General features: G+C 27.2%; 1 protein-coding gene and 1 long non-coding RNA gene across 2 annotated transcripts; both read right to left on the reverse strand.

Annotated features, from left to right (window-relative positions):
- Positions 1-691: 691 nt before the first annotated feature.
- On the reverse strand, positions 692-2,794 carry LOC120067481. Its single transcript, XM_039019036.1, has 3 exons — positions 2,264-2,794; positions 1,834-2,087; positions 692-1,197 (listed from the first exon to the last, which is right to left on the reverse strand). Exons 1-3 carry the CDS (start codon positions 2,574-2,576, stop codon positions 958-960), a joined length of 807 nt encoding a protein of 268 aa, XP_038874964.1. The 5' UTR covers positions 2,577-2,794; the 3' UTR covers positions 692-957.
- Positions 2,795-9,778: 6,984 nt separating this feature from the next.
- Positions 9,779-12,392, reverse strand: LOC120067917. Its single transcript, XR_005479049.1, has 2 exons — positions 11,965-12,392; positions 9,779-10,008 (listed from the first exon to the last, which is right to left on the reverse strand). It is a non-coding gene; the product is annotated as an uncharacterized LOC120067917 (long non-coding RNA).
- Positions 12,393-12,664: the final 272 nt, after the last annotated feature.

Genomic DNA, 12,664 nt, shown 5'->3' on the forward strand with positions numbered 1-12,664 from the left:
TTTTTTTTCCAATTTTAAGTTTGATAAATAGACAAATTAGTTATTGAAGAACTTAGACTAAACTCACAAATTTTATCAAAAAATTTACTTATAATGTCATTTTTAAACGTAAAAATTTTGTAACATACAAATATTACTGTATAATTCACAATTTTTTTTTAATTGTAAAGAAACTGAATATCTAACTTGTAGATTATCGTACATATTTGATGTCAGTTGAGCTATATTTATGTTCACTAAAAAATTTATGGTTGATATATCTTAATAAATTTTTGAGTAATTTTTTCCTTAATCATCGATTAACGTGTAACGTATGAGTTGTCTTATCAATTGGAGACATAGGAGAAATATACATTCCTTATATTGAATATGATATATTGTCACTACATGAATTGTTATTCTCGTGATAGATATAGGCTTATAAGTCGATCAAAAGATACTTTTTAATCGTGCATATATAGTGGTCCATTATATATTGTTCTAAATAATTGAGAGACAGAGAAAGAGAGATATCACCTTCTTTTTTATTCTCTCTTTGATGTTTCTCTTCTCTCTTACCTTCGGTTCTTTGTACCCAAACATTTCTTGTTTTGGACCCTTTTTTCTCCTTTATTTCTCTTACAATTTACACGTCTTGTTCATTTTAGACCAAAAAGATTGATTCTCTGCTCATACAAATATTCATTAAATTTGGTTGCATTCCAATTTTTAGTGTATAAGAAAAATAGAGCATTAAATTAGGTGTAGTTCCTACTTTAAATAATTCTAGGCTTTAATTAAACTATGATATAAGTACAAATTCATTAACTCCTCCCTTCTCTCTCTCAATCATTATATTACATACATATTTTCCTCTCTCTCTCCCCTCTGTACAATTCAAAGAGGCAAACCCAATTGATAAAGTTGGAACAGCTTAAAGACTTTGATTGAAGTAGTAATAAATATTTGGGGTTAATATTAACCCTTGGTTCTAATAATGGTGATGGTGCCTCTTCTTCCTTGAGTATGAATTTTGGTCAAGGCCACCACGGCTTTGCCCGATAGGCCCGGTCCATCCGCCGACACGCATGGTCGACAGGCGAAATCCCCGACCGGGTGTCGAACCGGCCGGGTTGGAGGCATTAAAATCTTTTGGTTTATGTCGTTTAAGGTCATATCACCTTCTATGCCGCCTGGCTTCACTAATGCAAATGGATGACATCAAACTTCCTTTTCTTGTCTTCTTTGTTTCACTTCCACCTCTCCTGATCAATTTAAAGGGAAAAAAGAAAAAAACACAGTTAGATCGATATAATTTCTTTATAAAAAAGGCCAAAGTTTTTTTACCATATATTTTAATTTTTTTATATATATTCTTCTCATTCTCGAAATTTTAAAAAATATATGTAAATTAAAAATTATCTTGTATGTTTCGTTCCTCAATTTTAAAGTTTGTATCCATCTGGTAAATGAAATTTCAAAAAGTGCTTAATTAATGTTTGAATCTTAACTCGATTCATGAATTTTAAAAAAATTAGAATAAAATTATAATTTTTAAAATTGTAGGAACCAAATAAATTTGTAATTTAACTTAAATGGAAGAAACAAATTAAAAAATTTAACTTTTTGTATATAATTTTTTAAAACTACACATTCCCCCTTTTTTTTTCCTTTGTTTTACAGTATTATTTTTTAAACTTAACTTATAAAATTTTAAAAAATAACCCATGAAAATTATTAGAAAATCATTAGAGAGGCCCATATATATTATAATATAATGCCCCACAAAAATCGTCTATTGTTTATAATTACTTATACACAACTGCCAAAATTTCATATTTAAAAGAAAAGGAAAAAGAAAAAGAAAAAACCTGTTGAAATAGGCAGGTTGCGAGAAATGGAGAAAATTGATTCCTTATCAGCCAGAAACTCAGCTTCAGCCTCAACTTTGTGTAATTTAGAAGAATTAGATGAAGAAGAAGAATTTGGATCATAATGTTCATAGTAGTAATTTGGAGTCGAATACGTATCCACTTCTTGCGTTTTCATCATATCCATACTCGTTTCTTCACTCATTCTGCTTTTCGACGAACTGCTTATTCCCTCTTCTGCTTCAACAAAAATCCAATTAATTAAAAACCAAACCCCAAATTCAGTTTCATTCAATTTAATTTCAACTGCATGTTTGTTTGTTTGTTTGTTTTTGTTTTTTTTTTTTTTCCTTTCCAAAGTAATGACGACAATTCCATTAATTAAAATAAATAAATAAATATAGAAACCTCACCTGTAGAAACTGCATCATAATTATGATAATAATAATAATTATTATTATTATTCATATCATCAATTTGGTTGTTCCAATCGTAACCCTCGAGGGCACTCCAACAGCTTTGTGGGAATTCAAATTGAAAAAGATGGTGATCCAAACGGCGTCGTTTTGAAGTGTACTCAACTAATGCATCTTCCAAATATCCCGTCGAAATCGCCGGCGAGAAAGATGGTTCTATGACGGCGGCGGCGCCGTCCATAACTGCAAAACCCAACGGTGAGGAATTGAACAAAGATAGAGACTGAAGTTCACCACCACCACTACTCATTTTGTAATTAACTGATATTTTTAAAAACTGAATCTCCCATTTGGGTTTTTCAAAAATGGGTTTATATAAATTTTTTTTCAAAAGAGAAAATTTAAATTAAAAAAGAAAAAAAGGCAGACAGAGAAAGAGAGAGATTTTGATGATTTTAGAAGCAGTCAGTCAACGGCAAGAAAGAAGAAAAAAGTGTGGAGAGGGAGTATTGGGATTCGGAAAATGGGTAGCAACTTTTTTTTTTTTTTTTCAATATTTGAATTTAATAATTTATATATATATATATATATATTTTTTTTTTTTTTTTTTTTTTATGTGGGAGACTAAATAATTGCAAATGTGATGATTTTATGTTTGCTGCATGTAAAGCAATTGTGTGATTTGTGTATGGAAAGGACACTGACTTGGCCTCCTCAACACATACAACACACAATTCAAATTTCAGCTTTTCTTTTTCCACCTCTCACTATTTCCCCCTTTTTCCAACTTTTTAATATTATTAAATACTCCCCTTCTTACTTATGTACACTATAACATACCTTCCATGTACATAAAATTTATAGGTCAAAATTAATGAAATAATCTTTTGCCTTGTTTGAATCTAATAATTGTAACTATTTAAACATAAAAGGTAAAATAAGAATTTATGAATTTTTAAAGTATAAATTACGAGAATATATATTTAAATATATGTCTACGTCATATTGCAACGTTTCATATTTATGGTCTAAATAAAAAACTCATTTAGTGTGTAACCACTTTGATCCAAATAGTTCAATAATTGTTTGTTCAAATATATATCCAAATTGATGTTTCATATGTATGGTCTAGATCACACCCAGTAACCAGTTGATCTTGAGGATATGATTGTTTGTTCAAAGATATATATATGTTTACCGTTATATCGTGATGTTTCATATCTATAGTCTAAATCAGATCTATACATCACTTTAATATGAATAGTTGTAATAAAGGATAAAATAGGAATTATTTAAAGATAGGAAGAATAAAAGTATTATATGTAAATATATTTTTCTCTTTTAGCCTTAATGTAATATATTAAAAGACAAAAAAAAAAAACATGAGGTTTAATTAATTAACACAGTTACAATGCTATTTATGAGAGTAGCACTCAATTTTATAATTCACCTAGGTTTGTAGGATTTGTGTTGAATAATTAATTTTTGAGGGCCTAAGGTAGCTAAAGTTTTAACTTTGTTGTCTTTTTGTTAAATGGGTATAGGGGGTTAAGTGAGTTGAATATGTGTGTATGTTTTGGGTGGGACCCATGATGTGGCATGCTTGTGGGGTCCGCTTTGGTGGGTGGGGAGAAGAGGAAGATTTTCCATGTAGGGTGGTTGTGTGGGATCCACTATTTATATCTATATATTTTTATTTTTATTGTTTGTGATGATGATGGGAGTTTGAATGGTGGAGAATTTTTGTCTTGATTTGAGGACATCAAAGGGGTCATTGTATTTCGTGTGGAGATTGATTTGATGCAGAATCAAACGGCAGAGGGAGCATGGGATTTATGGTGTTCTGTGCCTGATGGACAATCAGACGGTGGGGAGACTGCCAAGTTGCTAATGGGCTTCCTGGACTGGGCCGGGCCAGAAACGTGAAAAATGAAAAATATATATTTTTAATATTTTAATATTTTATTTTAGTTTAACATCCCAAATAATGAGAACACATTTGGTTAGTAGCTCGGAATTCGTATGCAAATAGTACCAACTCAATTTATATTATAGACTCATTTAATTTTTTTAATTAAAATTATATTATAAAATATATTATACGAAAATTAGAGATGTATATGAATTGGATTGGGTTGGATTGAGGAAATTTTTCGATCGAGTTGACTACTCAAATAGGGTCTCCAACGTAATCCTTAAAATTCAGGTTAGATTGGGTTGTGTTGTCAAGTTATTTATTTATTTATTTTAATTACCTTTTTTTAACTTGAAATATTTAAATTGGTGTACATCGTATATTAATAACTAAAATTTCGTAAAACTCAAATTTTAAATATCAAGATCGAAGATATCTGTTACAAATTTCACAAACATCATAAAAATATTACAAATTATATTAGAAATTCGGGTTGGATTGGGTCAACCCAAAATTTTAAAAAGTGTAACCTGAACACAACCTAACCCAACCCTTACAATTTGGGTTGGGTAGTACCGGTTATTTGGATCATTTGAACACTTCTAACTAAAATTTTAACATAAAACTTGCACATTTATTAATAATTAATATTTAATATTTAACATAATATTTAGTGGATATCTACAACAAGTTTTATGGTTTATAAATATATTATCAAATTTATTTTAAACATTTATTTAAACTTAAATCTAATTTTGGAATCTACTACCAAACACATATCTAAAAATATTAAATATGTATAACTTTGTTTTTTTCTTAGTTCCTTGCTATCAAATTTTTGTCTACAACATATGCCTTTAATTAAATAATGAAATTTGAAAACGAGCAAAAACATAATACGATAATACTAAAACCAAATTTAGACTCTTTTTGGGATTGTTGTAGTTTTTAAAATTAATGGTTGGTAGCTATGCTTTTAAAAAAAGAAAAAAGTTAATTGTTATAGGAAGCTAATTGACATTTGGTAGATTTCAATTTTAAAAATAAAAAAGCAAGCAACAATATTTACCAAGTTCAAACCAGATTTGCTGTAATTTAGCTATAATGATCTAATTAGACATAATTAAATTATTAAATTGTTATTTTTTAGTATACTAAACTGTTGTGAGTTTTTAAATAACAAACTATATTTTACCCCCAAAAAACTACAAACTGCATCTTGTTATTTCCTTAAATTATATGATACAAATTTGAAAAAAAAAATTGTTGTATAAAATAATTATAATGAACAAATGTTACTCGAATCTAAGTACAAACAAAATGTGGGGAAAAAAATTATGTTATCTATTTAACATAAAAAACTATACAAGAAGAAAAATAATTCAAAAAAACATTTTGATGGCAAATAGGAGAAGGAAAAAGAAAATGACAATTGAAAAAAAAGAAAAGAATGATAGATGAATCAAAAGTAAAAAATAAAACCTGAATTTATAAATGTGTAGGTTACCGGCCTCAAAAATATAATTTGTTTTATCATTTTTGTAGGTGCCCTTTGAAATATTAGAAACCAAATACATTTATCTTAAAAAATTTAGGACCAAAAAAATATTTCTCCCTTCATTTTTCATTGCTTACGATTTTCTTTTTGACATATATATATAAATTATCTTTAAAATTTTCACAAGTACAAGGTATTTGTGTTATTTGTGTCATGAATGCCTTAATTTATGGAATTTGATATATAGAGTTAAACAATTATGATGTAATTATAGTTATTATACCCGTTCGTATGATATAGGATATTTTAAATATTTATTAAAATTGAGTTTTAATAATTTGTATTAGGGTATAAATTATTTTAGTTTGGATTATAATAATATGTATTTGAGGTGTAAACTATTTTAGTTTGAAAAGGAAATAGTAAATACTGTAGCAAAGAATAAAAAACCGATAAATATGAAATAGTAAGGATTGTAGTAAATAGTAAATATTGTAGTAAAGAGAGGTTTTGAAATAGTGTTTATTGTAGCAAATTGGGAGTTTTGAAATAGTATTTACTATAATAAGAGGTGGTTATTATAATCTTTGTGATAATTTTTGCCCCAAACGTTCAATTAAAATTTTTTAATCTATTTTTTTAAGGAAAAAAAATAAGGATATACCGATCACAATCTTTGATTTTTCTTTATTTAGTTAGTAAGTTATTATTTTTATTGGAGATTTCTCATTTCCATGAAGTTTCAAAATCCCTTTGACTTTCTCGAGAAAACCTCCTAATCCATTCTTCTTTTTAAATGTATTGAAATTCTTTTTTACCTTTAATGGTGGTCTCATTCTACCCTCTAAAAGTAATTGTTTGAGATTCAAGCCTTTCATTTGCTAGAGATTTTTATATACTAATGTTCTAATACATGAATTTTTATTGAATCATTGCATTTTTTTTGTGATCATTCACAAATGGCTGTTAAAGAAAGAAAAAGTTCAAATGATAAAATATAATAATCGATATATTAGAATGTGGAGAAGGACGTGATTCATGTGATAAAATTATTCAAATATTCGTATGGTAAAACTTTGAAATTTTTTAAAATCACGTACTGTATAGATAAAATGATAATTAGAGTATAATTTAGAAGTTAAAATTAGAGTTGCTCTTCTTTCACTCTAATTTCTTTTGATTTTTTTAAAAAAGCTTGAGACAAGAGTCCAATCTTTGTTTTGGAAACCCAGGCCCATAGACAGCTGGACTAAGCCCTTTTTTTCCCCATTTTTTCTATATATTAATCATTTCTTTAGAAAAAAAAAAAAAAAAAAACAATTTGAAAACACAAAAAAGAAAGTTAAGGTGCATGATTAACGCTAATAAGTGAGATAAAAGCGAGAGATATCATTTCATTTCAAACTCACATCACTTGAGCAAAAAATCTCTTTGATTTTTTTTTTTTTTTTAAAATTTAGAAGGATTCATTTCCAATTTGGTGTATACGGTGTTTTTATAGTTTTATTTATGTTTTTATATTTTTTTTCAAATAATGTGTAGATGAGAAAATTAAATCTCACTCTAACTTCGAAACAAGCATCAGTAATTTTGTTTATTTTGACATAATTTAAACTTATTTAATGAGACTTAAATTTGAATTTGGTTTTAATTATTTATTTTTGTCACATATATCATTTTTCATTTGAAACTCATTTTTTTTTTTTTTTTTGAGAAAACACCTACTTTCTTTTTTTCATATATAACTTTACTGCTATTAACTTTAACAGCAAGTAAAATTTTTTAAAAAATAACAGTTAATCTTTTCTAAAAAAAAGAAAATAAATTTTTATGTAAACAAAAAACTTATTATAGCGAAAATATGAGGACTGAATTTAAATTTGACATTAAAACAAAATATATCTTTTGATTTTAAACAATCAAGCGATTCATATGTCAAATTGAGCATAATTCAATTAATGAGTGTGTTAGTAATCACGACTATTTGAATTTTTCTACCCTCGATTATTCTTACCAAACGGTTTTTTTTTTTTCTTTGCTCTTATTTTGAAAACACCAAAGTGGTTCCTTCTCGAACTTATTTTTCTGTTGATCTATGATTTGAAATCAAATTTATGACACAACTTTTTCTCCGGCCGAAAAAAGTATATATTATTATAACTTGTTGAGATTATGCACATAAAGTAATTAATCATAAAAAGATGTCGTTTATTCTTTTTAAATCATATCATTTCAAACGTTTTTAAATTATTGTTTTTAAAAAAGTGCCTTTTTTAGAACGTAATTGATAGTTTAATAAGCTTATCTAGCTTTTTTTTTCGAAAACATATCTAAAATCCAATTTAAGTTTTTTTTTTCCAATGACAAACCTATTTTTACATTTTTGTGATGATTCAAAAGTTTATGAACAATAGGACATGACAATCATTTTTCAAATATCATTTTATTTTTTTTCATCCAAAATATCTCATATTAATTAAATATGATTGTTCTCACTTATATACTACAAATTTTCTGTTTATTTAACTAACGTGGAACTTTGGTCGTATTCTCAACATTTCTCCTCTCAAACAAGAGTACTACTTTCCCTCCCATCAAATAGTTATTCCTTATTATTATTATTTTTTACTTTTAGACATGATGACAACATTTTAACTAGGTCAACTCTTTATCAAAGCGTACTAGTTGTATGATAATCTCAACCATGAACTCACTATGACCAATTATGACTGTCGTGGTTGCAACTTTTATGTTTGGCACTTAAGGATATTTACCAACTTAGGTGGGTTAGAAAGTATAACTCTAATTTCACTCATTAGAACAACAATAACAAACAAAGGAATTATGAAGCAATAGGTGAGTTAAAAAGGGAAATAAAAAAGGAAAAAATAAACTAAAATTAGAATTATTGCCAATATGAAATAGGATAAAATTTTAAAAGGTTGTTTTTAAATATAAGAAAATGAGTCACCTTATTTATAAATAGAACAAAATGTCATTTTCTATCAGTGATAGACATCAACCCAAGAGTTAAGAATAACAAGTTCTTCATTACAAAGAATAGAATAATCACTTAGAATAACGAAATGGATTATATTTTTCAATAAGTGCAAAATGGTATGGATACGATCCTCATTGTGGATCTTGATCAATTGGATCGAATTCTTCAGAAAAATTGTGTCTTCCACAATGGAATTCAATAAGCGAAAAGGTCAGTGAAATTCTTTGTTGGCCCAATTCTTCCATTCCAGAGCTCAGAGGAAAGTCCATGCGGTCTTCCAACCGGAAGGCCTATGATATAATGGTCAGCCTTTCAAATGCCTCATTCCTGACTTTATTAGGGGTCGTTTTATTTTTTGAGAATATACAATGAGTATTCCCTCAACTCGAGAATATGAAAAATTTATATTTCAGGAAGGTATCCAAAACTATCGAGATACTCCTCCGGAATGCCTGAGAATCTCTAGATGTCAGAGCATCTTACAATACTCAAAACAAACACGATAGTCTATATGTCCACTCCATGGAAATCTAAGATGTCCGTGAAATAAACAGTCTCTTAGTTTTTATCACTAATACTGATAGACGTCTGATAAATGTTTAATAATGTCTATCAATAATAGAGAATGATAATTTCCTATATTTGAAAAATATATTCAGACACCCTAAAAAGTATAGGTTGGCAATGAGCTTATTATTATTGTTAACTTTTTTAAACAAAAAGAAAGTTTTTGAATTTTGATAATTGTATCATCTCGCAAGTTTGCAAATATGGAAAAAAAAATGGAATGATAATGCTTGCACATTTTAAAGGACAATTAATTGTGGAATGTGGAGGCCATAATGGCTTGGAACGCTATCCGAGGCATCAAAGCTATTTAAAAAGAATGATTTATTTGTCACATTCACTTTACATTTATTTTTAAAATTGACAATAAAAATAAATATTGAATCTAATAAGCAAGGCTCAAGTCTCTATTATATAAATTAATTATAAATTTATCTATTGCTAAGAAGTGCTTTTCATTTGATAGAGATGTGATTATGAACCAAACATAGCATAAAATGATAATTCTTATTTATTTAATTTCTTCATTACTAAAAAGAAAATTAAGGACTATTATTTTATTACACCCATAGAAACAAATGTAAGTCCCACAAACATTAACATTATGTAAAAGTAAAAACAACTAAAATATTAGACATTAGAGCACATTGGATATATAAAATTTATTGGGGTCAAATATCATGTGGCATAATTATAACATAACAACTTTTCTCCATGTGGCTGTGGGCTGCTGGACTTTAGTTCTCAAGGGAGAGTGTACTCTGCAAAATCAAAATAACCACATCATTTTATTTATTTTTTAAATAAAAAATTACTAAAAATATTTAGTGATAGACGTTGATAAACACAAATAGACATCTACCCGTATCTATTAGTTCTATCAGTGATAGATTCTATCATTGATAGAAATAATAGATATGATATATGTCTATTAGTGTTTATCAATACTCACTGATAGATTGTCATATTTTATTATATTTTAAAATATTTTAAAAACATCGTAAGATAAACTCGTGCTGATGAATAAAAAAAAATTGCTAAAAATATTTTCAAACGTAATAAAATGTCACAATCTATCAATGATAGATACTGATAGACACTAATAGACATCTACAAATATCTATTAGTTCTATCAGTGATAGATGATAGTAATCTATCAATGTCAGTCAGTCACTGACAAACAGTGACGTTTTGTTATATTTATAAATATTTTAATTCATTTTATTATATTTAAAAATAATCCTTATATTGAATATATACTTACTTAGAATTATTAAATCGTTTAATAGAAAGTTGAATAACAAAACATAAACTTATTTGACATATTAATCATATGGAACCCAAAACAAAAAAAAGGCATATTAATAATTATTGAAAATTTTGAATTGATTGAGCTTAATGATTACTAAAAACTTTAAATTATTTAAACAAAATAGTTAATACTATATCTAGATTAAGTAAATCAATTATTATAAATGAGACACTAAACTTTATTAATCAATTGACAATTAGAATTTATTACATCACTATTATTTTGCATTGCCGATATATTGTTTTTAATAATTATGCTATCATTTTTTTTTCTTGAAAAGAATTATGCTATTATCTTTAACTTTTATTTAATTGCAAATTCATTTAGTTATAACTTAGGAATTACAAAAAGAGTAATTTAAAATTTGATTTTATTTTTCATCTATGAATATTCAAATGTGTACGGAAATTATTATTTACAACATCTAATTTAGTTTTTGAATGTAATAATAATAATTAGAAAAAATTATTTGATTTCATGCTATTATAATTTTATCACGTAATATCCACCTAATTCAATATCTATATCAATTTGGTTCCAATTATACTCAAAGAGAATATATTTATTAATAAAAAACCCCAAGATAATAGTATATATAAAAACTAAAACAATTACATTTCCCAACTTCATAGGACTCGATAGGTGCCATTTTGAAAATTTTATGAATAAAAATCTAAATGAACTAAAAAAGGAAAAAAAAGAACCATTGTATAAATACACCAACAAAAATAAAAACAATGCCAACGATAATTTAGATATGGATTATTATATATATATTTATATATATATATATATATTATATATATCAAAAAACATAATATAATAGAAAAAAGATTAAAATTACAAATTTAATCCAGCTTTCAACTTTTTAGATTATATCTATTTGATTCCTAAACTTTTAAGTATGTCTAACAAAATATTTGAACTTTTAATTTTGTATTAGGGGATTTTAAAAAATAGAAAAATAAGGAAAAATATTTTTAAAAAATAATAATTTTAGTTATGATAGATATTGTTATCAATTTCTGTCATAAATAGATAAGTCTATCAATTTTTACCAGTGATAGAAACTAATTGAAGTCTATCATTGATACAATCAGTAATAAAAACTGATACAAGTCTATCATTAATAAGATTGATAGAAGTCTATTAATATATTTTTTTTATTATTTTTATAGATATTTTTTGGTTATTTTTGTAGATAGTTAACTGGTTCCTAAAATTATAATTTTTATATAATAAATTTGTGATATATTTGATTTTTCTTAATAATCTATCGATAATTAATTTATTAGATATAAAATTAAATTTTACGTTTAATAATAAATATAATAATACTAAAAAATGGTTAGAAAGTTCGAAGATATACGACACAAAATTAAAAGTGTGGGAGGTTAGAGCTTACTTCCACACTTCTTGCCGACGGGACGGTTTCGGATGTTACAGCGTTTAGGGATTGTAATGGCAATGCCGGGGTTTATTCCTGCCTGCTTAGCCAAAGGCGATAGAAGAATGGCGCACAAGCATTTCGGAGTACTATAAACATCGCCGCCACTTTGCCGCAGCACGCCGCCTCGTAACCTTAGCTTTTGCGTCCCTCACTGCCCCCAGGCACGGCGTCAGCCCCGCCGCTGCCGATTCTATCGGCGTCTTCCCGCACTCTCCGGCTGCCCCAACTTCCCAAGCCACAAGAATAATCACAAACGCACCCACAATCAGAGCTTTTGAAGCACTAGAGAAGGACCCCATCACCAATCCTTAATTTAATTATTAACTAATTAAATTTCGTTTTACACACTCTTGATTGGATCTTGGTTAGTGTTGCACCATTGAAACAAATTGCACGTATTTATAGCAAGTATACTATGTGTAAATTTTTTTAAAAAATGAGGGGCTTTCACTAATTTTGTGAGTAGTGGGGTGGTTGTGTGGGAAAATCTCGAAGAAATGCGTGGTTTCTTTGGGATATCCCCATTTTTCTAAGGTCCAATCATTTTATTTGGAACTTATTTTAAATTATAGATTCATTGAGCTTCAGTTAGGAATGTTTTATTTAAGGTTACTTAAATTAGATTAAATATCAATTTGTTGGGTTCATTAAGAAA

The sequence above is a fragment of the Benincasa hispida genome, chromosome 12 (genome assembly GCF_009727055.1).
Source record: "Benincasa hispida cultivar B227 chromosome 12, ASM972705v1, whole genome shotgun sequence".
Classification (NCBI taxonomy): Eukaryota; Viridiplantae; Streptophyta; class Magnoliopsida; order Cucurbitales; family Cucurbitaceae; genus Benincasa; species Benincasa hispida.

Excerpts from the sequence above, each read along its gene's own strand:
- LOC120067481 (XM_039019036.1), bottom strand. The coding sequence starts at position 2,576 with ATGAGTAGTGGTGGTGGTGAACTTCAGTCTCTATCTTTGTTCAATTCC. Across the intron at positions 2,088-2,263 it reads TTATGATGCAGTTTCTACAG|AAGAGGGAATAAGCAGTTCG; the intron begins GTGAGGTTTCTA and ends TTGTTGAAGCAG. Across the intron at positions 1,198-1,833 it reads CAGGTTTTTTCTTTTTCTTT|CATCCATTTGCATTAGTGAA; the intron begins TTCCTTTTCTTT and ends GAAGTTTGATGT.